General features: G+C 30.5%; 6 protein-coding genes across 20 annotated transcripts; 2 read left to right on the top strand and 4 right to left on the bottom strand.

The window, feature by feature from the left end:
- Positions 1–887: 887 nt before the first annotated feature.
- Positions 888–5,956, bottom strand: LOC100746671 (H(+)/Cl(-) exchange transporter 5). Of its 5 annotated transcripts, none has more exons than XM_033323570.1 (11): positions 5,710–5,956; positions 4,089–4,198; positions 3,805–3,988; positions 3,355–3,698; positions 3,124–3,285; positions 2,767–3,054; positions 2,519–2,701; positions 2,219–2,433; positions 1,581–2,141; positions 1,100–1,477; positions 888–1,010 (listed from the first exon to the last, which is right to left on the bottom strand). In XM_033323570.1, exons 2-11 carry the CDS (start codon positions 4,185–4,187, stop codon positions 920–922), a joined length of 2,505 nt encoding a protein of 834 aa, XP_033179461.1. In that variant the 5' UTR covers positions 4,188–4,198; positions 5,710–5,956; the 3' UTR covers positions 888–919. The 5 variants fall into 5 exon arrangements, with proteins under 5 accessions (XP_033179461.1, XP_003493337.1, XP_024226736.1 ...); XM_003493289.3 differs by having other exon boundaries at positions 3,355–3,704; XM_024370968.2 differs by having other exon boundaries at positions 3,355–3,704; positions 4,089–4,210; positions 5,710–5,929.
- A 653-nt stretch (positions 5,957–6,609) lies between these two features.
- On the bottom strand, positions 6,610–11,342 carry LOC100746790. Of its 2 annotated transcripts, none has more exons than XM_012391398.3 (16): positions 11,247–11,342; positions 10,489–10,760; positions 9,863–10,000; positions 9,444–9,783; positions 9,330–9,374; positions 9,121–9,246; positions 8,880–9,038; positions 8,662–8,790; positions 8,399–8,580; positions 8,189–8,297; positions 7,896–8,117; positions 7,584–7,795; positions 7,306–7,525; positions 7,039–7,222; positions 6,822–6,924; positions 6,610–6,741 (listed from the first exon to the last, which is right to left on the bottom strand). In XM_012391398.3, exons 2-16 carry the CDS (start codon positions 10,738–10,740, stop codon positions 6,631–6,633), a joined length of 2,532 nt encoding a protein of 843 aa, XP_012246821.1. In that variant the 5' UTR covers positions 10,741–10,760; positions 11,247–11,342; the 3' UTR covers positions 6,610–6,630. The 2 variants fall into 2 exon arrangements, with proteins under 2 accessions (XP_012246821.1, XP_012246820.1); XM_012391397.3 differs by lacking the exon at positions 11,247–11,342 and adding an exon at positions 10,818–11,078.
- Positions 11,343–11,690: 348 nt separating this feature from the next.
- On the bottom strand, positions 11,691–15,032 carry LOC105681495. 2 transcript variants are annotated; one of them, XM_012391420.3, is made up of 8 exons: positions 14,672–15,032; positions 14,451–14,608; positions 14,114–14,377; positions 13,389–14,048; positions 13,149–13,311; positions 12,895–13,027; positions 12,155–12,786; positions 11,691–12,080 (listed from the first exon to the last, which is right to left on the bottom strand). In XM_012391420.3, exons 1-8 carry the CDS (start codon positions 14,750–14,752, stop codon positions 11,985–11,987), a joined length of 2,187 nt encoding a protein of 728 aa, XP_012246843.1. In that variant the 5' UTR covers positions 14,753–15,032; the 3' UTR covers positions 11,691–11,984. The 2 variants fall into 2 exon arrangements, with proteins under 2 accessions (XP_012246843.1, XP_012246844.1); XM_012391421.3 differs by having other exon boundaries at positions 14,451–14,580; positions 14,672–14,825.
- A 649-nt stretch (positions 15,033–15,681) lies between these two features.
- Positions 15,682–22,230, top strand: LOC100746991 (serine-rich adhesin for platelets). The gene is made up of 5 exons (XM_003493292.4): positions 15,682–16,058; positions 16,263–16,384; positions 16,515–16,667; positions 16,731–17,089; positions 17,177–22,230. Exons 2-5 carry the CDS (start codon positions 16,264–16,266, stop codon positions 20,717–20,719), a joined length of 4,176 nt encoding a protein of 1,391 aa, XP_003493340.1. The 5' UTR covers positions 15,682–16,058; position 16,263; the 3' UTR covers positions 20,720–22,230.
- Positions 21,916–24,303, bottom strand: LOC100747112 (COMM domain-containing protein 3). 6 transcript variants are annotated; one of them, XM_033323571.1, is made up of 4 exons: positions 24,248–24,303; positions 23,085–23,234; positions 22,735–23,006; positions 21,916–22,654 (listed from the first exon to the last, which is right to left on the bottom strand). In XM_033323571.1, exons 1-4 carry the CDS (start codon positions 24,276–24,278, stop codon positions 22,484–22,486), a joined length of 624 nt encoding a protein of 207 aa, XP_033179462.1. In that variant the 5' UTR covers positions 24,279–24,303; the 3' UTR covers positions 21,916–22,483. The 6 variants fall into 6 exon arrangements, with proteins under 6 accessions (XP_033179462.1, XP_012246922.2, XP_012246919.1 ...); XM_012391499.3 differs by having other exon boundaries at positions 23,085–23,226; positions 24,252–24,293; XM_012391496.3 differs by lacking the exon at positions 24,248–24,303 and adding an exon at positions 23,932–24,082 and having other exon boundaries at positions 23,085–23,226.
- On the top strand, positions 24,087–25,950 carry LOC100747346. Of its 4 annotated transcripts, none has more exons than XM_033323575.1 (4): positions 24,346–24,638; positions 25,002–25,127; positions 25,196–25,272; positions 25,583–25,712. In XM_033323575.1, exons 2-4 carry the CDS (start codon positions 25,056–25,058, stop codon positions 25,701–25,703), a joined length of 270 nt encoding a protein of 89 aa, XP_033179466.1. In that variant the 5' UTR covers positions 24,346–24,638; positions 25,002–25,055; the 3' UTR covers positions 25,704–25,712. The 4 variants fall into 4 exon arrangements, with proteins under 4 accessions (XP_033179464.1, XP_033179466.1, XP_033179465.1 ...); XM_033323574.1 differs by lacking the exon at positions 24,346–24,638 and adding an exon at positions 24,645–24,790; XM_012391512.3 differs by lacking the exons at positions 24,346–24,638; positions 25,196–25,272 and adding an exon at positions 24,645–24,790 and having other exon boundaries at positions 25,583–25,950.
- The last annotated feature ends 65 nt before the right edge of the window (positions 25,951–26,015 follow it).

The raw sequence follows: 26,015 nt of genomic DNA on the forward strand, positions 1-26,015 counted from the left end.
ATATACATATGTATATTGAAAATCGACATGATCATAAATTTAATTTTTTCATGTGTAAGAAAAGATTTCGTATTCCTTAAAGTTTCATAATTTGTCCTTTAAATCAGCAAGAATATGTTGGATTGGACATGGACTAAAATTACTCTAGATGGAATAATCTATTTTCTTTCGATCATCGTTTATAGAAATTCTATTAGTTCTTGGAATATTTTAATCTAAAATATATCAAGCAAAAGCAAGAAAAATTACATTAATCTCAATCATATATGTATATACGTATGCATAATGGATGTTCAAAAAATAAAATTCATATTATTCTTAATATTTAAATCCGATTAGTTTTGTAAATAGCAAGCAATAAAATTTGTTGCGTTACGTGACACTCTACCTAGATATGTAACACGGTTAAACGTGTTATTATTTGGTTCGCTGTTCCCACTATAAAAATTCAAAGTTATAGATTCAAGAAATATAACGTTTTTAAATGTGATATATATATAACGTATTTCATGCTACATTATAAAATTGTATGATCAAATACAATATAACACCTTTACACATTCGATCAACATGAAAACTGAAAATATAAAGAATTGTAAAACATATTAAGCACTGTTAATATTACTTTCCTTCTACTAGTTTCCCAAACTTTAAGTTTTTAAACATATAGTAAATAAATTGAGATTTGCCTTAATGAAATATATAAAAACTCGGATAGTGCAGAGAGTTAAAACTGTTTTACCTATTTATTATTATTATATCCTCACTTGGAATCACTAATAATTAAAACAAATTTCTTGTTAACGATTATATGAAAATATCAAAAACCATACTGTTGGTATAGTGTACCCAATTGCTCGGTTGATACCATGCATTATAAAACACTGTATCTCTCATATATATATTTTTTATATAAATTTTAATTGAACAATACAGAATTAGGATCTTCGTTGTCAAGTTGCTTCACGTGTCTCAATACATCCTTCTTTGTAATAACTCCGAGTAGTCGGCTGCAAAGTTGAACGTAGCCATGAAAAGTTAATATAATCTTGTATCGTACACAAAACAAGTAATACATAAAGTAATAGAAAGTAATTACCCATTATGCGTAACAAGGGTTTGTCTTAATCCCAACTTTCTAAACATATCAACAACAGTCTCCATGGGTGTTTGGTCGGTAATTGTTATTGGAGCCATATCAAGGATCTTTTTCAATTTAAGTGGTGGAGGAGAATGAGTTTGAATGTTGTTTCCATTTGTAAATATAACCAATGATTGTCCAGTAATTTCCTCTGTCATACGTTTGGCATTTGCGATTGCAAGATTCAAATCTCTTCGTAACACGAAGCCAACAAGATATTGAGATTCTTTTGAAACTATCACTGGGAAACCATTATGTTCCGTTTCTTTCAATAAATTTTCAACGTCTTCGACTGTCATTGAATCTTGAGTGAGCACATGAAGGGCTTCATTTCGTCTGAAAATATCGTTAGGCTTGTTAACTATGAAGAGAAAACGTAAAAATCAAATCAAAGATATTTTACAAGAATATAATATTTTAACGATAATGGTGCAATTACTTAGGTTGCATGACATCAGCCGCAAGAGTAGTATGTTGAAATTCATCTTTGCTATCAAGGAATGGATAACCGTTCAAACCAATGTGAGCATCATAAATGCCCTGTTTCCCAAGAGCATCGCCGACCCATTTACTTGCCATAGCGGCTGCCATTAACGGTACAATATATCGTACACCTCCAGTTAACTCAAACATTATTACGACGAGAGAAACAGTCATTCTAGTAACACCGCCGAGAACTGCTGCGGCACCAACCATTGCGTATAGTCCAGGAGTTATACAATCGACACCAGTTGAACATGCTTCACTAAATATCCAAATATGTGGATAATTATACGCTAGTTGCTCCATTCCAATCCCCACAATACGGCCCATTATCGCTCCCAAACAAAGTGATGGAATAAATAATCCGCAAGGTACTTTCATACCGAACGTAAATATTGTCATAACAAGTTTTAGAATTAATGCTAAGACGAGAAGCCATATCGCCTTATAAACTCCGGGGCCAGCTGCTGCAACTTCAATCGCTGATTTTACAGCAGTAAAGTTTCTATTATAATCACTATATAAACAAAAAGAGAAATTTACTATATTTTAAAACTAATGTTAATTTTAAAAAATAAGAGAGGGAATTTCTACCATAAAATGTCTGCATTTGATACTCCACATTGTCTAAATAACAAATAAATGAGTTGACTTGTACTCATTCGTGTATATGGATTTGGATATCCAATAACAGCAGTTGCAACTGTTACAATTAGAACTTCGGTAACTGGATACTGGCCCAATTTTGAAGTTTTACGATAACGACACCAAAACAGATTTGCTTTAATAAACAAAGTAGCAATCACGCCCTATTGAAAGAAAGAGAAAGGGAAAAGGGTAATTTAACAATCTTTAGAAAACTATGGAAGAAAATTTACAGAAAGATAAACTTACACCAATTATTCCAAGCATGACGAAGGGTATTAGCTCAAAAAATATCCAAGGCTTATTATATTCAACATAAAAAAGCACAGAGTGCTCGTTGCCAAATGGATTTATAGATCGTAAAATAAAAGCAGCTATCAAGGCACAGAAAAATGATCTCCATAAAGTTTTTAGTGGAAAGTAATAGCTCACCTGAAAATTTTGTTAAATATATTCAACCATTAGATATATCAAACTATCATTCTCCTGATACATACCTCTTCAAGACTAAAAAGAACACCCCCAATTGGAGCACCAAAAGCAACTGAAACTCCTGCAGCAGCAGCTGCTGATAAAATTTCTCTTTTCTTTGCTTCATTTCTGCCATATTTTGGAAAAAGATAAGAAAATATATTTCCTATGCAACAAGCTATGTGAACCATCGGCCCTTCTTTGCCTAAATTTAAACCTGCTGAGACCGATAGAATCAAACCTACTGATTTAATTATTAATGTCCACTTTCCTAAATATCCACGAATAATAAATCCACTTAGGATGGTCTTTATCTAAAACATGATTTTTCAGTATAATTAAAAGATCATTATAGTTTTTATTTTCGTTTTTTATATATTTACCTCAGGAATTCCTGAACCACAAGCGTATGGTGCAAACATTCTTACTAATGAGGCGGAAAGTGAAGCAAACAAAAGAGCCCAAGCGATGTAAAACATATACGAGATCATGTATGGTCCTGCACCATCTTTTGACTGACTAAATACTTCTGGCCATGTCCACCACTGAAAGAAGATTATGACATACAAACTTAAACATTATTATAAAAGAAAAGATAATAATAAAGCACATACCTGAGAGCAGTTACCACCGTCAAAAGTTGTTTCATTATAACTCCAACAACATTGTTCTTTATTTAACCAAAATGCTTGTGGGCATATGCCAAATTTTAAATCAGTCATCCAAGAAGCCCCTATATCTATAATACCTGCTGCGACTCCTGTAAAGAGACCAACTAGCAAAACACAGAGCCATCCAGACCAAGCATCATGAGCTCCCTTGATTAAGCCCCAAATAGAATCATGTTTCTTTTTCACAATATATCGATGACGCATTCTATCTCGAGCGATATCTCGTTGCCAATCAATCGTGTGAAAGTCATCATATTGTCCGATACCAGGAATGTCATCGGAATCAACTGAAACTGAAATACAATTGAGCAATACAGAATGAAACTGTGTTCTACATTTTTACAAATTGAGTGTAAATTATAATATTAAAAAATTACATAATTTATTACATACTGTGAGAGGAAGCATCGTCGATACGGATACAGTGTTCCGAAAGAACGGTGTTCTGTCCATGATGGGAATTTACATTATTAACTTCCAGCATGTCGTCGTCGCTACTTATAGTACTGTCACGTGCAGTATTTCGATTTCGCGATCGGACATCCTCTACGAAGTATACATCATCTGAATTTTCTATCTGTAATTAATCAAAGTTTTCACTCTTTAAATTTTTGTTACTATTATTATTCCTTTTTTTATTATTCTCTTATCAAATTTCTTCATATATTAATTTTTACCTTTGTATCAACTGACTGGTATGTAGTTAATGTATGCTGATGATTTTGTGGAATTGTATTGTTCGATAATGTTGTACCTTTCAGTGGAAATTTCTCCATGGCATTGCAACCTGTAAAAGAAACTTGAATATATATACATAATTTATTTATGTACATGTATATAATATGTTTGAAAATAAGGAATAAGTTAATAACAACTAAATATTTTCACATAAAATAAATACATAAAAAATACTATCTCTTCAATTCTCGTTAACAAATATATTAATAAAATTGGTATTAACAGTTAAACAATGCACTAACTTAAATGGATTATTTTATAATATAATTGTATAATAACTCCTCTCAACACAGTATCATTGTTTCTGACTACATTACTAAGTACGTTAGTAATATCATCTCATAGGAGATTATCTTACACTCATGTTGTAGGTACATTGTGTAGGATTATATTGATGAATAATACATAAAATGTTTATCTTAAAAATTAAAATAATTTCTGTTGATATATATTACGTAATAATATATGACAATACTTATGACTATACTATATGATTGATTCTTAGTTTTTGGATAATATTAAACATAAACCTTGTATAACGAAAATCTAATTTAATTTTATCACTGTTATATATAAAAATATTTTATCTTATGAGATAGGCTTATGATAGTCTTCGTATTAAGCATAATTTTGATCTGCATGTGCAGCATAATATTTATAAATAAACAGCATTGTCTTCTCCAAAATCGAAAAAAATGTAGCAATATTAAATATTATGTAAATGCAAAATATACTTATCAGAATATTGAAAATATTTTCTCAAAATATTATAAATAATTGAATAAAAATATCTAGAAGAAAATAATAATTTAAAAGTAACAAAAAGATGATATAAATAAAATTGTATACGTATGATACATTAATTAGTATAATATGTATAGATTTACATACTTTGTTAGATTAATCTTTTCTAACTTATTGATAATGATAAAAAAGTTTATATAAATTTTCTTTGTTTATATATACAGAAAATTTATTTAATATTCATTAAAAATTATATTTAATTTGTCTGCAAGGCAAATATAATATAAGGTACATGTATAACGTATTAATTACTCATAAATAATTACTGACAGATCAGATAACAGATATATTTAAAATTTATTTGGATAATTGAATTGAATAAACTATTTGCGGTACTATAAGATAACAGGAAATATTGAAGTGATCAATATACATTAAATTACAAAAAATTTCGAATGAAGACCGTTCATCGGCACGTCATTATGATACTTTTACAATTGACTTTGATGGACCAATTTCTGTCTTCCAAATATGTAAATTAGAAAAAAAGAAGCAAACAGAGAGAGAAATATAAATGAGAAAATTTGATTACTTCAAACAAGTTGAAGGTGAGGTTATCGACATCCATGTAATGTGCAGGAAAAAGGTCTGAAAAAAGGTTGAAACGAACAGATGTTTAAATAAATCATTGAAGATTCATAAATTTTACGTGAAGTTTACTATAAGACAGTTTCTACCATATTCAACCTTTGCAAGGTTAGAATTGACACCATATTCTCGACAGATCAAATTGTCGAGTTGTTCAATCATACTTACCATTTTTTCAGGTAGAATGCTTCTCAGCTTTCCATTCATGAGTATCCTTTCTCCTTTTTATTGTTTTAACATCGAATCATGTCATTTATTTTCTTGCAGATCAAATTTAGCCTTAAAATTGCGAATATTTCTTCTTAATCAAGGAGAAACTACGAGTATCGGACTAAAAGTAAAGACTTGTCAAAGCATTTTCTGTTTCTCTTACTCACTTAGTCTACTTTCTTACTCTTTATTTGATTAAATATGTCATCATGCGCCATCTTACCGAACTATATTGAACAAATGATTTTACTTACCACGTTTCAAAATTTGTTTAGAGTTTAAAAGATAAACTTCAAATAAAGTAGTTTTGATGATGAAAGAATTTACGTCTACTAAAAACACTAAAAAAATTAAAATTTTTTAAATTTATCGTCAATTTAAAGAAAATAATTAAACGATTAAATACAATAATTTATACCTTACGATAATCTATGATTTAATACGGTTAATTTTGAAATTGAATTTCGTAAACTTGCAATTCTCTTAGATTACTTTTATAACAATCCTTATAAATTTATAATTAAAATTTAAAACAAAAATTTTATTATTGCAGATACAAATTTTTAAAACTGAAGAAGATAATCAACTCGAGATATTAGTGTACCATTCGATCTCTTTATTAGCCAGCTGTAATGTTAGAGTATAATATTTACTGAACATGGTTTATACTCGGTAACTTACAATTATTATAGCGAAGTAAACTGAATCATGCAAATCTAAAATTCTTGAGTTAACAAAAATGGGTTTTCAAGCACAAGATTAAATGGAGAGAAAAGCTTTATTTCTCTTATTGTCTTCTTTTGTTAATACATTAATAAAAAGTTGAAGGATAAAATATATATGTTTCACCAATTTCTCAATTTCACATTGATGGCAGCCTCAAACTCCAGTTTCCTTAACCCTGAATTCTTCTTTTGCTGTAGCATTTGTAGAGCCCTGATATTTAATCGGGTAGGCCAATTGATTTCCTTTATTCCAAGTATAAAGTTCCTAGAAATAAAGAAGACATCACAATAAGCTTTAAAATCCTTATTTAATTTGTTTTATTTCTTAAACTTCAAAATATTTACTTTTGTTTTATGGTTGTAGCTGACTGCCGTAGTTTTGTGATAAGGATTCGTGAATGATAAATGAACAGGTATTGTAACATTTTTATAAAGATCAAAGGCCAACCTATAAGTAACATATCGATACGTAATTATAAAATAAAATATATTATAAAATATACTTTTCTTTTTTAAGCTTATAACACTTCTTTATTCTTTCCCTTTTTTTTCTAAATTTTACCTTATTTTCATCGTTTCTTCCGTAACGCTATGAACAGCGTAAAGCACTCCTCCAGCAATGAACATTTCTCCAAATTTATGATTATCTATACTAATATTCCATGCATGTTGAATATTCATATTAGTCGCATCCATCTTTATTACTATTGTATTATTCGATGGTAAACCGTATATTATCCATAATCCTGTTGTTAAAATAATGTACGTCTTATTCACTATTTTTATTTAAGGAGAAATACTTCTTTCAAGCGAATTACGATATAATTACCATTCTCATCAACATTGAAGTCAACATAATTAAAATTATGATTCGGTGTATATAAATAATTCCTCGTGTTCACTAATAAACCTGGAAGATGTAATTCACACCGCGAAAACTCCTTACCACATACTTGATCAGAAATAGAATGAAGATTAAATCGAAAAATTGATGATCGGTTTATGGGGTTATAAAAGAAAGATTTGTTATACACTACATGCCCATTTCCCTAAAAATAAATTTAACATGAGATAATAATACATAATTTTAAAAATAGTATGGTATACCTGAAATGGATATGGCAGTTTAATGGGATAAGAACTCCCATGTTTAAAATGATCCTTTGACTCATATTCAAATATGAAAGAAGTTTCATTCTTTCGGGTAACCCAGAGTTTCTCTGGATAACCATCAGATTTAGTGTCATGCATCCAGCTTCCGTAATGATCATCCATAGTACCCTTTAAAACTGGTTTTCCTACTGCTTCTATTACACCATCTACAGAATTAAATAAAATTAATACCTCGTTAATTTATTTAATTATGTACAACCTATACTTATACATTTATTTTGAGAAGAAATAATAAATGAACTTCACCTGCCAATCTCAATGGAAGTCCAGTAAAGTTGACATTTTTGAGTGGCTGAATATTTAAATATTCAGCAACATCTGTAAAAGTACATCTTAAAACAGGGCAAGCAGCGCAAGTTTCATGTGGTGCACAAAGTTCATCTAAATCAACATGCTGTGGCGCAGGCTTTCCATATGTAACGTGTTGTTGTTTTCCTAGCTTTGACTTTTCCATGCTCTTCGCATCATCTACAAAATATTTCAATGTCAATTATTCATGTAATTATCTAAAAAATATTAAAGTTAAAAATATACGTTACCATCGACTGTAAATGATCCTTTAGTGGTGTCAATATCATTTTTCACAACACAATGATATGTACCATAATCTGCTGATGTTATCTTTGCAATCTTCAGACGCATTTTAAGCTAAAATATTACATTAAGATAGAAGTATATGGAAATATACACATTTCACACATTACACAGAAGTATATGAACACATTGGATAGGATGCTATTATCTTTTACCTTATACATATCTCTTCTGTCATAAACTTCAAGTCTATATTTCTCAGACATTTTGAGTCTACGATCTTCACGTTCCCAATAAACAATTGGTTCTGGAAATGCTTCAACTTCACATTCTAAAACTACAGTACTTTGACTGCGTGCGCGAATCATTTGATTACGAATTCGAATGAAAGGTGGAACTGCAAAAAAAAATACTTTCTTAATAAAAGAAATAAATAAAATATATATGTATATATAGACGTGTATATCAAAATATTTACATTTAACTTGAAGTTTGATTCTTTTCAATGCTCGAGGTGGAATTCCATTATCAGCTACACAAATATATTCTCCCATATGTTCTCTGTTAACTATACTGATATTAAATGTATGTCCAATTACAGAAGTCACTGTTCAATAAAATTGTATACTTATATAATTATATACTTTTGTGAAAGTTCATAATCACGTTACTGACACGATTATAATTTTATATTACCATGCCAAGATCCTATAGGAATGACACCACCATCGCTTCTAAACCATTGAACAGTAGGTTCAGGTTTGCCACTTGCTGCACATTTTAATCGTAAATTAGTTCCTTCATAAACGGAAATTAAGCCCGTCGAATTTACTGTTGAAGGTAACATTCGATCATCTGAAAGATTTTACAAAAACTACATCGTTTGAGCTCGCAAATTTTCAAAGTATAGTTATTTAAAGATAAAGAAGGTACTTGCCTAGAATAGAAGGAGGAATCAATAAGTCGTTTATATTATAATCATTCATGTTCACCTTCCAGGCTGTTATCCCTGGTCTGCCATCTTGTCCTGGTGAGCCTGGTCTACCAGGAGGACCCATTTCTCCTAAAGTTGTTCACATCATCAACGTATCTCTTTTTCATCCACGTGCAATTAGAATGAGCGAATTTGAAATAATGTTAAGTTACCACGTGGTCCAATTGGTCCTTGAGGTCCCATTTGACCTGGCCTTCCTAAAGATATTGTATCTTTAGAAATTAAATTAATGAATACAAAAGGTTTCTAAATCAAAAGGTGCATACCATCTGTTCCATTACGTCCAGGCCGACCAGGAGACCCATTTAGTCCTGGTTTACCATTCATACCAGATAATCCATCTGTACCACTACGTCCAGGAATTCCATCAAGTCCAGGTTCTCCCGGTATTCCATCCCTTCCATCAAAACCAGCTGGTCCTATATCACCTTTTGGTCCACGAGGACCAGGAGGGCCAGTCAAACCAGGTGGTCCTTTCGGACCAGTCATTCCTCGTAATCCGGGAAGACCTGGTTCCCCGGGAGCTCCTGGACTTCCTGGTGCTCCTGGTAATCCCGGAGGACAATATTTCATTGACGATCGACAAAAATTTTCAATCGCATCGAGCTAAAATGTGCAATATCTATGAATAAAATTTAACACATTTCTATTAGCTTTGATTATTAAGAAAAGTTAAATATTTAACCTGCACACGAGTATCTGCATTTAACCATACCCAATCATGTCCCATAGGAGTAATTGGAGAAGATGCCAAACCTGTTTTTGCTATGGGAGATGAAGTTACTTTCTTAGATTCTTTTAATGTATCCTTCTCTTGCCAAATCTAAAATGTAAAAAATATAAATATAAGGTACAATTTTTATATGAGGCAACTAGAACCAAAAAGATGCAAGTGACTTTTTTCCGATATTAAGGTAACCAAGTTTGAAATTCAAATGTGTTAAAAAGGATTGCACTGTAAAGTCTCTATGAAAGTTAAGTTATATTTAATGCTTGACATAGCAAGGAGTATATACACATATTTTTAATGAATTTTATGTTTTAGTTTATGAGTTATTGAATATACAGAAACTAATGTATTTACACTTGCATGTTATTTCAATATTATTTGCTTAGAAGTCAATTTTTCTAGCCTTTAAATGATACTTTTATATAATGATGGATTACTTAAATTATATATATATATATATATATATATATTGTATTTAATGATCTAATTAGCCATTTCTGCTTCTAATTAAAAAATTTGAAAAATATCACTTGTGCCCCTTTGATTCCAAGTGCCTTATGCTACATATTGATAATACATACTCTGGATGTATCTGAAACTTTATTATCTTCTGTCACAGGTAAAGCACTACTTCGTTTCCTCCTTACCAATTTTTCAGTTTCTAAAAAGTCTTGGTTTCGCATAATAAGAACATTTGTTTCCACATGGGCCACATAAGTATAAAGATAGATAGATGTTAAAAATTGTACCAAGAATTGAATTAGAATAAGAAACAAAAGGCTCCATGGTTGTAGTATCCATCGAGTAGATTTCATAGAAGCTTTCTTTTCCATGATTACATGTATGTCAAATCCTTAAAAATTATTTATTTATCGCTTTTGTAACCAAAAAGGTATTACATTTAACTTACCAAAGAAAACTTTATAAAAATCACACGCTCCTAAAGAGACTTGTATCCCTAATATATCAAACAAATTAGAAAGAAGGGGAGAGCAAACAGATTTGAATTGGCTGAATTGTTACTATCAAGTAATTTAATAGAGTATCCAATTTCTCTTAGATACAACTTTTATTCATTCAAGAGCTTCAAGCTAATAAAATGACATTTCAAAGAGTCTAATTGATTTATATATATACATTGATATATATATATATATAAATAACATTTTGGCAAAATGCTAAACATAGACAATTTTTTAAGTACTTCATAAATATGTAACGAAAAATGTATTTTATATCAATAATTGTAATTAGTCATTGTAACAAAAATGATTATGTAAAAAAAATAGAACTCATCTTTAAACGACTTCAGCGTAAACTAACGCACCTGAATACTTACCACCACAGCCGGCAAGCAATGATATTTCGGCGATAACGCATGCGCGATTATCTTTTATTAAGGGTACAAGTAGAAAAATAAGTTTCAGTTTTATATTATGTATGGCGGTAAATTTAAAGTGATTTAATCCTAAATTGATATGAGCAATAAACGTGTATTATTTTATTAAAAATGTGGTATATTTTTGAGGAATTTTATGATATTAGTATCCATATAGAAAAAAATAATTTTAATTTACTTCCTCCGTATCCATACTTGTATGTATAGTGCATAAATACAAAATTGTACACAAACTCCCATCCTTGTATGTATGCATGTATGTACAAGAACATAATACAATAAACATCATCACTTCAATCGTGCTTATGTTTTATCCTCAGTAGTATGATACGCCAATGACTTTCCTTTTAAGATTCGTATCGTCTTCGTATCGGCGAGACAATATCAATACAATGACGAAATCTGTTTATTTTCAGCTTTTTCTCAATAAGGATTTCATTTCACTATATTAGTTTTTTTATTAAAACGAAACTAAAAATACTGAAAAGCTTAATTACGTTAATTTGGCCCGTGGATCTTTCTTCTTCACCCGCTGTTTCTCTTTGCGTCCGCCAGACAAACAACTGCCGACATAGTACGTACTAACTTAGAGAATAATGTCTATGGTTTACCAATCGCTTAGCAAAACCAACTCCTGAGCTCTTGGAGAGTCTTTACTGTAGTATCAATGTTACTGCTTTAATTCTTTACATAATTTTTTCTGTCATTAAGCAACGTTATTTCTATATCGTTATCACTACTCCCCGCCTTTATTTCCACATTGTACGTATTTGCCTGCAAAGACAAAGCGGTTATCACAATCTATACTAACTCGAGATGTAAATAAGTTATAATGAAAATAAATATACCAATTGTAACGAAGCTAAGAAGTATCTAGCTACTTCACGAGCGGGCTTGTCTTGAACGACACTATCGAAATTAATTTTTTTCTGTTCTGACGTTTGCAACACTTTTATTATACGAGATGAATAATCACGAATTCGAAATGCAGGTCTCATTTCAGCCTCCGCTAATTTTGATTGCAACGAGGCATGCCACTTTGCTACAGTCTGATCTAACTCTGTAATAACATTCGACTGTTCAAAAATCTTTTTCATTTTGTCCTCAATTAATATTTGATAATTCGGCAGAGAATAAGACAAATTAATTTCTGAAGTTAAAGATTCACGCCAATTGTTAGACGAGTTAGGAGATTCTGCAAGCATATCCACTGTATTTTGACAAATTGTTGATCGTAATGGAATGTCAGTAGGTGAAGAACTTCTACTCGTTATATCCTCAATACTGTTTTCAATTGAATCATTTCGATAACTTCTACTTGTTATATCCTCAATACTATTCTCAGTTGAATCATTTTGATTTTGGGATACATGAAAATCTATAGCAACGTTTGTCACAGCTTCATATTGAGAATCATCATTTTCTTTTTCTATACCATTTAAACATTCGTCAAAATTCTTCATGAAGTCTTCTATTTCCTCTATCAAAAAAATTATATTTTGCAGTTACTACAACAACAACAACAACAACAACAACAACAATAACAACAGTAATAATATAAAACACGATTTGCTTCGAATTAACTTACCTTTCTGCAAATGTTTAAACTTCTGTTTTGTACATAAAGTAGTGTCTTTCTTTGCAAATAATTCAGTTTCACGTAAAATGAGTTTTGCTAAACATTCTGGTTTATACAGTTTTGATGTAAATTTACGTTTTTTCTAATAAACAAACAAGAGAAAATAAATAAATAAATGCGTAGACATACAAATATCTAAAAGATTATTAAAAGCTCTAACTGGTACAAGGTACAAAACATGAAAACTTATTATTTCTACATACAGAACCAAATTTTGTTTCCAAAAGTGAAATGTAGTCTGGAAGTTTCAGGATAGATGAATTGCTAGAAAAAACATGCTTTATTCCTTGAATAAGAGGCATTGGTTCCCAGTCATATTCATTTATATCATCTACAGAACATATTGATACTTTTGTTGTTTGATTCCTAATAAAAATATTAATGTTTTCATTGATTTAATATCATCAATTGTAAAATTAATAGAATAATTTTCGAAGAGATACCCTCTTTTCCGCATGCTAGGTAATCCATTTTTCCATCGTACATTATCTGATTCATTCAGTTGAAAAATTTGACTCTCTTTGGAGAAATGATTTATTTGCTTATCATATTTTATTTGATCACCTGCACTGAGTTGTACTATATTTTCATCGTTATTCTGATCATTCCTTTTTATTTGATTCACTTGCACTGAATCTCTAATTTGGCATTCTTCTTCAGTTTGATTCATGTTTTTGAAATGCTGAATTGAACAATTTTGAATACTAACATTTTGCACCGCACTTTGTTGGATATGTTCTTTCTCTGATTCATCCTTTTTAGCTTGTTTTAAAATGCTATTATTAACAAATAAACTTTCATGATTATTGTTTATTGTGTTTTGTTCCTCCATACTTTGTAATTCATTTACTGATGAATCGTTTTCCCTTAATGAAGAATTTTGTTCATCTTCAAATTCATCATAAACAAGTGTAATAGACTCATTATCATTTGGTGAAGTAATTGAATGATATCCTGAGGTTCCTGTACCTGGAGTTTTTGGTTCTGAATATAACGACAATGAATTTCTTCCCTCTTCAATATAAGATCTATATATATGAGCAAAATCATATGGTGTTAATTCATTCACCAACATTCCACTTGTATTTATGGCTTGATTGCACCTTAAAATTAAAAAGTTAAAGCTATCACATAAAAATTAAAATAGAACAAAGATATTGCTGTTTACCGAAAATCATATTTCTTTCCAATGATTTCTCCTAGAATATCATATACTTGAATAGGAATGCATAATTGCAGGGCATCATTTTCTAATTGTGTAAACCGACGACTTAACAATTTAACTTTCTTCTGTGTTTGAAATTGATTTTTTTTATCAATATGTTTCCCGATATCTTTTTCTAAGTCAATCATTACAAAATTTCCCAAATTAACATGGCTCTTCTTAAAAAATCTTTTTTCTTTATTCATAGACTTCTTTATTCCTTTTTCCCTAACAAAAAAAGATGAAGAAATTATTAGCTACAATACATACATCTTTCCTTGAATGTAAGATAAATAATTACTCATAGCCGAAAAATGTTTGTCTCAATATTTCTGCTTCGTTGACTAGATGTTCAATTCTTCTAACGTATATGTTAGTTGAATTTTGTAGAATAAGCGCTGCTTCCCCGAAATTGATATTACACGGTTCTTCTAATAAAGCATAATATTCTTCTAAAATCTAGAATAACATAATATTTTTATATTTATATTGAATTATAATAACTTTAATAGTATAATATACCTGAGATAATGGAAATTTCCAGTCAGCAAGATCTTTTGCTGGTTTCAAAAGTTGTTTACTAATGTCTTGTAAAGTAATCATTTCAAATACTATTTAACTTTTTTGAAGGATATGGATGAACTAGATTCAACAAGTCAAGCATTTATATATAATTAAATAAAATCATTAAATTTCATTATTTAAAAAAAGATTTAATATTTTATACGTGTTCTCTTGATATAAAAACTGAATTTACTCTGTTGTGTAAATGTCTGGATATTGATCATAAATTACAAGAATAGTAGATTACGAATCCCAATCTAATTTACTATCTGAATTGTTTAAAATTCGATTCTCTATATATTTTTATAAACATGAATATTTGTAGAGTAAAAGCAGATGAAATGAAAAATTATGATCTAATATGTATTTACAATAACACTTTATACATATATATATATATATGTACGTATATATAAGCATTTAATTACTGTAAAATAAAACAAAATTGAAACTGTTCTATTTAATACTTTACTTACATACCATATTGTATCTAAACATAATATTTTATGATTTCACTATAATATGTAAACTGTTATTCCTAATACCTAAGAGATGCATAAAAAATGGACAAATTCTTTATTTGAAATAAATGTAAAATATGTACATATATGATATTTACACGATACATGTTGTACAAGTTCAGGTTGTAGTTTATTTACATTTAATGTATTACATTTACATTTAATTTATTTAATGAAAATACAATATATAATAAAATGTTTTTATGCAATTTAAATAGTTTTAAATTGATTTGTAGATCGAATATAATTCGAATTAAATATTAATTTCCAATGAAATAATATATAAATTTAAATTTATGTGTTAGTAATGCCATCTCTGAATTGTATGAAGTACTCAAATAGTCATATCGATAAATGATACCGTTAATTTGTTACAATAGCCCGTAGTACTCATATATTTCTTAGTAAATACAATGTTTGCTGTAATTTATTAATTTTAGTGATTACCTTCTTTTCTTTACTTTTTTCTTGTAAAATATGGTTAAGGACTACACCTGAAAGGAAACTCATGTTTTTGGAAATGTCATTGGCATGATTGTTTATCCACCATTTTGTTTTGCTGTCGTCCTCAGAGTTTTTCCTGGTACCGTGGCCTATTTTACAATGAACTAGATTGACTCAAATTTCGAAAAATCGTAGAATCAGAGAACGCTCTGTGTTTTCGAAGAGATTTGTTTTTAACGGATTTGAGTCAGTTTTTTAATAAATGTTCTCATTATGAGAATTCGTGAAATTTCACCTCGAGTTCTGACCCAACTTTCCTGACTTCTTTAATCAAATGGCGATTACTAGATAAAACGAACAGTTTTCGCGTCATTTACCACGTAAGTTTAATATTTTAACGATTCTACTTGGGTATAATAGCGCAAATTGTTTAAAACTAGTCGAAAAAAATCGTTTTAGTTCTTGTTTATTAATATTTCATATCATTCAATATTATTAACGTTTTGTGTTATTGCAATTTGTGTGATATTTTTGTTAACTATGAGGGTTAAATATATATGATTAATACAGTTTTCTTACTGCAGGATGTCAGGTCAGAGTGGAGGGCATCGCTTAAGGTTGTCCAAACTCAACGATCAGCTGACGTGCAAATTATGCGGTGGATATTTCATTGATGCCACTACTATCATAGAGTGTTTGCATTCGTGTATGTGTATTCTTCTGTCGCTTTTTTAATCCTTTTGTCTGTGGTGAATAAATACAGTTTCATCATTGCAAAAGGGTTAAGCGACGATTCCAACATATTGATGTAAGCGGCGATTAACGTCGCACTACAGTTTGCAGGAGCTGTATTGTCAAGTATCTGGAGAACAATAAGTATTGTCCAATATGTGAGGTGCAGGTGCACAAAAGTAAACCACTACTCAACATTCGCCCAGACCACACTTTGCAGGACATTGTGTATAAACTGGTACCAGGATGCTATCAAAGTAAGTTTTATTATTAACAAAAGAATAATGTAATGAAGATACATTTAAATATTTATATTATAGATGAGATGCGATGTAGAAGAGACTTTTATCTAAACCATCCTGAAGCATGTACTCAAGCAACATCTCCAGAGGCAAGAGGGGAACCAATTGAATCGCATATATATTCTCCAGATGAATCACTTAGTTTATCATTAGAATACTTTAGTCCATCCAAGGACATCAAAGGTATAGCTGTAAAACCTTTATTGAGGCGGTATCTTCGTTGTCCTGCTGCAGTGACCATTTTTCATTTACAAAAGCTTATACGAGCTAAGTATGGCTTAACTGATGCACATAGGGTGGATGTAATGTATAAAGAGGAACCACTGTGTAGTAGTTATACATTGATGGATGTGATGTATATTTATCATTGGAGACGAGTAAGTATCAACGGTCTATTGAAAATATTTAGAAATTCTAATTCTATTGAAATTTTTTCTATAAACACTTTATCATATTTATTTCAGAAAGTGCCATTGCATTTAAGTTACAGAATATTTGAATCTTCTCCAAAGCGAATAAAACTTTCTGAAGATAATGTCAATTATAAAACAACTTTACTTCATGCTGGAATTGATTCCATTGAATCAAAAGAAGAAAAATCATTAAAGAGGGAATGGAAAGAAGTACAGTTGAAGATTTCTGAAACTGGTATTATGAGTATTACAGATATAACGGACCAACAATTTAAGAAAAATACAAAAGTTGAAGAATCTATTACTAGCATTGAAACAATAAATACATCAATAGTTGAAGAAAATGATAGTAAAAATAACATACCTGAAGTCAGTGAAGGAAACAAACCGTCTTCAGACAAACAAGACGTTAGCGAGTCTGATAGTTCTTCCAAATTAAACGAATTTGGTGAACAAAAATGCTCCAATCAAACAGAAACTGTGAAAACGAAAGGAATAGAAAATACGATAAACCTTAAATATGAGGAGGAATCGAAAAATCGATCGGATAATAACAATGTTGAAGATAAAACAATTTTACAGAAAAGTATTCAATCACAAGGGATGGCACAATATGTGAGTGAACATGAAATTAGAAATAATAACATTGAAAATAAAGATCAAAAGGAGTCATCAAGAAATAACAATAATATTATCGCGGATAAATTGGAAAACTCTAAGCAAAATTCAAGAAATGAGGTAAAATTTATAAATACAGGATCGAAAATCAATGCTCTAAGTGTGAAATTACAATTCCAACCGAAAACTGGACAAATTAGCAGTAACAATGCTTCTTCGAAAAAGGTTACGAAAGATAGGAAAATCACACCACAGTCATCTAAAAAGGTAGACATAAAGATTACTGAAAACTTAAAATCTACAGAGCTGAAAAATTCTTTTGATCCTTCAAAAACACAAGTAATGACAAATAATGGCGGGGTTACACTAACCAAATCAATAGTTCCATGTTCAACAAAAGCCATATCACAGAAAGCAGAATTACTGGATGCCACAGAACCTGTTTTATCAACGTACCCAAGTACTTCAGTTAATTCTGAAACAAGAGAAACGGAAATAAATGTAAGAAATGTGCAATCAACTGATCAGAAGGAAGAATATTCTTCTCAAGGAGAAAGTATTATAGAAAAAAAACCATATGTATCTGAGCAGATTTCAACAGAATCTTGTCAAAGAACCAATGGACAAGCAAATACACTTTCCCAAAAGTCGTACACTCAAATCGAATCGTTATCAAATGATAATCTCGCATCATCAAATCTTTCTACATCACTACCTATGTCTGTTGGTAATGGAATCAATCCAATTTCTACGTCAACAATAAGTCAATCTACATCTACATTTCCCTATATGGTCCAGGATTTGGTAAATAATACTATGTCGAAAAATTCTCTCAAAAGTTTGAGTACATCAATGACGCAAAAATTATCCTCTACTGCAGTCTCTGAAAATGAAGTACCTACATCTTCAGTACCAGAAAGTTCTACAGCATTTACTATACCTTCCTTGAACGTTTCTTCTTCTTTGAAAAGTAGTTATCTAAGTCCAAGTACTTCAAAAGAGTCCGTTTTGAAAGCGAATTTGGAAATAACTAATACATATTCAGTGCCTCCTTGTCCCGATGCTATTCCAATCTCTTTGATGAAACCAACAATTCGTAAAAATGAATTAATTACGAAGGGTTCTAATTTAAATGAAATTTGTGCAAAAATTGGAGCCTCTGGTTCAAAAATTAACGATATTTGTGCTAAAATTGGGGAAAATTCTAAAGAAAAGAACAAAACGGAAGTAAGAAGTAAATCCGATATCCCAGATTTATTAAAAATCGGGAGAAAGAATGGTTCGCCATCAATCGCTATTGATTCTAGTAGTAAACAGCAGCAACATACAAATATTCCAAATGTGCCCGTTTATGCACCTAATAGTAGTGCAATCACAACAGAGAGCAAACATATTTATTCAAATGTTAAAGACAGTCTTAGGGCTACTTCGTTAATAACTACTTCTCCAATGGCTACGTCACACTCTTTACAGAAGGTTCTTTCTGTCTCTAAAAAGCAAAGTCAAGCAGTAGGTTACAAGACTCTTCGTGATCCTCCGAGATGCTGGAATCCTACACTTTCTAAAAACAATTATGTAGCAGTTAAAAATCAAAGTAAAGAGACACAAAACCAATTACATCAAACCACGCTTTTCGAAAGAAGTAAGACAATTCAGTCTAAACCGGCTAAAATTTTTAAAATGAGAAACATGCCAAGATATTTGGGTAATCCGGCATCTGGAGTGAAGCCAATGTACGGTATTGGTAATGAATGTAAAGAAAAAGAACAGTCGACAATGGCATCAACAACAACTACAAACACATCTAGCAGTTCTAAAAATGGGAACTTGAGTATGATGAAGATAGATCCTAAAACTTTATCTCCAATTGTATCAACAGTTAATTCACCTATCGTTTCACCACCTCCATATTCTCCTAGTGCAAGGAATTACCCAAATCCTCCATTCTCAAGAGATATCTGTAGAAGTACTGGTTCGCCAATATCTCCAAAAAATTCTCCAGTAAATATGCTTTCAACGAGTCCTTTTATACCTTCTCCAACACCAAATATGAATCCTGGGCTAATCTATCCTCACTTTCCACGACCATTTCCAGATGCTACTAGATTTCCAAATCCTTTGATACGTTCACCAATAGGAATTCCATCTCCCAGTGCCTTCCATAGTAATTTACCCCCTTCAATTAATAAATTGTATCAACGATCTAGTTATATTCCACAAACTACTGGCTTTTCTCCAGTTTCACAACCCCCAACAGTTCAGAGAATACCACCAAGCACCTATTCTTCACCTAAGTCACCTAAAACTACCTCTCTAACAGCAATTTCTCCTGCATCTTACAACTTGGTCAAACCCGAAACACAAGCGATTGCAACATCTCTTGAGACTAATAACCTGCTTCTTCCAGAAAATACATCACAGGAAGATGTTAGTGCATTTAATTTGTCTAAGACTGGAAATTTTTGCAACACGGAGGTTGTTAATATACCGACAGAGACAGTTCGAAATTCTAAATCAACTTCGCTTTCTCCCAGTTCAAGTGTTGGACAGAATAAAAATACATCGATCGTTAATTCGAAAACTAAGTTAGAAACGCCTCCATTGGATGCAGGCGATCAAGATCAAAATAAGGAACGGTTGGAAAAGGAAGCTATAAAATGTAAAGAACAAAATTTATATCTATCAAAAGGACAAAATTTGGAAAAGAGTCAATCTGATGAGGATAGTGACAGTGTAAATACGAAAAAAGAAAAATCTCCTCCACAAATTAATGGAGATCTCACTAATGAAAAGAAGGACGAAGCAATAACAGAAAAAATTACAGAACAGAATGAGCAAAATGAAGCAGAGATAGTACAAGTTTCAGAAAAAGTTGTTGAAAAAGAAAAAGTAGAAGAACCCAAAAACGAGAAATGTGAAAAAACCGAGGAGCAGCAGAATAATTCTGAGATTCAAGTCAACAAAACAAAGACATAAATTTTGCATTAAGCAATTCATGCATGTTGTATGTTCGTTGACGTATAAAAATATTCGGATATTGCTACATTTTATTTTATACAAAATATTTTGTCGAATCGTAATTCAACATATTTCAGATTCCTGACAAATTTTTTCACGCTGCTAATACAAAACGAATACGTGTTGTTATTTTAATTATTACGATTTTTAAACTGCAAAGCATTAAACATATTGAAACAATAATATGTTTAATGTATCACTAATATTTAAATCTTTATCTTACATAAAAGTTGTAATAATTAGAAATACATAACACATGTCTCTCCCTCTCTTTCTCTCTATCTCTTTTCTGGTTTAAACAAAAAAGAAAAAATGAAAGAAATGACTAAATATATTCAAGGTCACGTTCGACATAAGGGCTGTATAAAGATTATATAGAAAACGATACTGCGTATAATTAATCATATTTATATGAGGAGTTTTTATAAAATAATTTCACGCAGTCCGTTAGTTTACATTATTTATCATATTTCTGAACAAATTTTATTATTTGTTTCTTAATATATCTTAGTCAACTAAATATCTAACCAAAGCCTCGAGAATTAATCTAATGTTCCAAGTAGATTTAGCTACGATACACTTTTTCGATTGGCTCTTTTTTCGCATATACCCTCTTTTTAAAAAGGAAACAACTATAGTAAATTGCCCGAGGCCTTATCACAGTAATCTTATATATGAAATAATGTTAGGAAATCGAGAGCAAGAGAAAATCGTTGTTAAATGGTTTAAGAAGATGAGAAAAAGTATTACGCTATATAAGTGATTTCTCTCTTTCCAGCTTAATTAGTTAATATTATCGATGTGTCGCATCGCACCGAATTATTAAAATAGCACGCATGGATAAGAAGTCCACTATTAATTTTGATAAGTGCCGGAAAGAAAGAAAGAGTTAATGTATAGATAAATTTTTAATATTGGATGATTTTCTTTTTCCTTTTAGATACATTTACTTGTAAATAGTGTATAATGATTCAAAGAAGTCTATATCACGTATTAGATATAAAAAAAATTATCGATTATTAATATAATTTGACACGCATATTTTTAGGTATTAAGGATGTAACGATAGTATTTTTTGTCTAATACGAGGAAGCAATTTTTAGAGAGATGCCTGATTGTAGAGCAAAAACAACGTATTTTTAATAAGTTATTAGTTGTGTGCGCGCGCGACTCTTTTGTATACAAGGTGTACCTGAATGAGTGAGCGAGTGAAAAATGTGTGTGTATAATTTTGTGTAAAAAAATTTCAATATCGAAATTTTAAATTTCAATATCGAAGTTTTCGAAATTTTGTTTTATTTATAACAAAACGTTGATCGTCGTTTGTTTTGAAATTTATGTACATGTTTTACGTATGTTTGTGTGCCCGCGCGCATACTCTGAAGCGCGCGCGTTATCAATACAGTAATAATACTACGTAAAGTAGATGATGTTCTTTTGATTATAAAAATATAGTTGATTATACTTTACACGGTCTGTTGTTTGTATAAGATTTTACCATTACACTTATACGTACAAATATTGAGTTTATTATTAAACGATTACTATAATAATTGTTGTGTAAATGTTAATATACATAAATGTTATAAGTTGCTGATAATTATAATTTATAGAAACTCACATATTGTAATAGAAATAGCTAAAACAAAAATAATTCCAAGGAAATTTGAAAATATACATGGATCATACTATATGCAGCAAATCAATAATTTAAAGATACAGCTAAACATTAGTAAGCTTCTCTGAGTATCTGATGGCATCTTTGAGCTTAAATACCAGTTCTTGCAACTGTTGTATTGTACATGAAAATGTTACATGATCTATTGTTTCATGTTTTTTAGTACTAAGTCGCACATGATAAAGAGGAACACCTAGTGAATTGCATGTGTCCAACTGAAAATGACTTTCATGAATAAGAGCAAATAAAGCATCTGTGAATGAAACGATCGGTGTTCTATTCACCGATCAATTACCTTGACACAGTAATCTAAATGCCAGTCTATATCAATAATGTGAGGTGGATTATTGCCTATCAATTCCAATTGAGACTGTATTGCCTTTTTATTATTAATGTATACTTCACATAATTTCGTAATTCTTTTTTCACCAATATATACAAGATTTAAAAAACTTCTTAAGCTTTCTTCATCTAAATCATGTCGGGTAGCCTCTATAAGTAAACATACCACATCAGCAAAAACTTTTTTTGTTAAAATTGGTTTCGCATCAGATGTTTTGATAGTGCCTGAAATTTTATTAGTTTCAATAATTATGTTAATTAATCTTATTTATATTTGGCAATTACACCAAAACAAATACTCACATTTTATTTCTGAAGGATTTTCATATATATATGAAGTAGCCATCCCTAAAATTTGTAGAAAGTTATCGTCCGTAACAATATTTGTGTTTAGAATATTAGCAAGACCATCAATGGTGTCTTTTGATAATTCCATCATTATATCCTGAAATACTAAATTCACTTAATGATACACTAAAATCAATTGAATAGTATAACTTTCAAATAATTTAATTGCTTTTATAATATATGTCCATTGGGATGACTTCATTTTTAGAACTATGGAAAATATATAAATATTCAACTAAATTTTAAAATATCGAATAAAAATTTCATAAACATGATATGTGAGGTTATCTTTCATAATTGCCAACTATGTATGTTATCGATTTTCAATATCTGACCTATTATAATAATAAGCGGTAATATATTGAATAACTTTAATTTATTTAATTTACTTTGTAAAATATGAATATATCACAGCTAATTTTTATTAGAACCAAGAAGAGTATAGATTCTACATGTATTTATGTGTGTAGTCACAACTATAACATATTTTAATTTTTGTTATGCTTGAAGTTTTAATAAATATTTGTTATATATATATATATATATATATATATATATATATATAGCATATATATTTATTGTATAAAAAGAAAAAATATACATTGAAAATAAATTATTATTTATTTTAACCAAAAACTTTTTTCATATGATAATAGTAGCCACACACAAGATATTGAATCTACTGTCAAGTCTGGTAACTCATACTAGAGATGAAAAAATAGGAAGATCACCAATAAACATAGACGAAATTCAGACAACAGTACGCAATACGAATTATCTGTTTTAGTGCCAGATCTCTTACTATTACTCAGAGAAAACGAGCCGAGATATACATAGTTCGTCGGTTCGAATAATCGATTCGATCCAAGTATTCGAAAGATCCGAGCAGCGTGAAAGAATCGAATAACTTGAACGGTCCGAACAGGTCGTATACCTTTTGTACAAATTAATTAGACCATCGCATTCGCTTAACGCATGGTATAAACTACGTGTAATGTACGAAAGATGTACGACCTATTCAGATCGTTCGAGTCACTTAACTATTTCAAACCGATCGAGACAATTCGAGCTACTCGATTCTTTCGAGTATTCGGATCGGATCGATTATTCGTACTTACGAACTGAGTATTCGACGGTTGAGATGGTCATCGGGTTTCTGGGGCACCCCGAGGTCGGTAAGGTAGGTACATATAATACATTATCAGAAGATTACTTTTTCTCTAATAGTGGATCCGAATATATTTTGCTGATAATAAACATAATTTATTTGACTGTGATCACGGTAAGTGGTATGAAAATTCCAAGTAACGTTTGTTACAAGAAAATTCTGTCGAATGACGAATTTTGAGCAATATTGTGTATTTGTTTTAATAATTATGTTGATTCAAGCAATACTTTACAAAATTAAGGAGACACTTTATCTAAGTAAATATAAAAATTGAAATTTCTGCAACGATCGATTTACGAAATCAGGAGCGGAAGAATAAGCGTACGCCTGCGCCACGTCCTGTACGTACTCTGTTATTTCAAGTACTCGTGCGAAGCGTACAGTATTAGAAATTAAATATGTAGTTCAATTTTTACCAGATTTTTCATACAACATCTTAAAAGTGATTGCATAAAACGTTGCACGAAAGATTTTAGCAAAAATGCGCAACAATGTAAGGACTACAATAAACGATAAAGTTAATCGAGAGAAAGTGTAATTTGTTATATTATTGCATCTCTATTTGCTCGTTTCGATATTTGTCATTCCATTCTTCCACGTTTCTCATTTATTTCTTTATATGCATATTTTTAATTTCAAATTGTGATAATAAAACGTCAAAAATATTAACATAAAGATATTATTATAAATTGATTCTCTTGTAGGAAGGATCAGTGTTGTACTTGTTACTAGTATTAATCTTATGCGCAGAAGTATGTATGACAAACGCGAGACATTTGATTAAAAAGAGAAATTATAGCGATCAAAGCGTGAGAGGTTATTTGGCAGAGGTAAGGAAACTGTAAACAAACATTTATTATTAAACTGCGGATTTTTATGCATTTATGGGAAATTTAAGAGTGAAAAAATCCAGAGGTGGCACGTAATTAATGCAAACGAAATATATGAAATATCAAATAAGTGGAACACTCCTAGGTGATAATGTTCGTATATCCGTAACCGGACATTTCCGCGTATACTTCTTGTATGCTTGAGGTTACTTCGTTTTCATTCTGCAGATTTCATACATCACATATCTAGGCATTTTCAGTGCAGAAGCGATAGTAATCCTCAAAACCTTTGAATCATTTCTAACAATCAGCAAATCAAAAATTGTACCACCTTCGCTCTAATCATTCTCCTAGTCTTTCAATTGTGTTTACAAAATGAATTTCCAACGTGAATTTCCATAGATATTCGCAGTCTATACATTATTCATGAGTTATGAATGAATGTCTGTTTCTAGCGGACTTGTTGGTGGAATGAGGTCTGCAAAGAAGAATTTCACAGCAAATTCCGCTGCCGTTGTCCAAGATGGTCCTATTGTCGTGCTCCTGGCAGATATTACGACGCTCATTGCAGTATAACACGTACAGGCTACATTTGGACTCAACCAGAAACTTCGTTGACGCTCGAAGTTAATAAATGAGTCCTTTTTGTAAATTCTTTTTTGATCGCACTTATCCAAAGATCAATCAAAAACTAGTACAGTAGGATCCCAACTACGCGAGGGATAAGGCTGTTTGGATGAGAGAATTTACGGATAATAGAACAGTTACTCTCCTGATGTTCATCTTTACGTATGTATTAAAAAAAAAAAAAAAAAAAAAAAAAGGGAAAGGGGAAAAAAAAAAAAATAAAAAAAAAAAAAAAAAACAAAAAAATAAAAAAAAATTTAA

Source organism: Bombus impatiens, unplaced genomic scaffold, assembly GCF_000188095.3.
Source record: "Bombus impatiens unplaced genomic scaffold, BIMP_2.2 scf_1079, whole genome shotgun sequence".
Taxonomy (NCBI): Eukaryota; Metazoa; Arthropoda; class Insecta; order Hymenoptera; family Apidae; genus Bombus; species Bombus impatiens.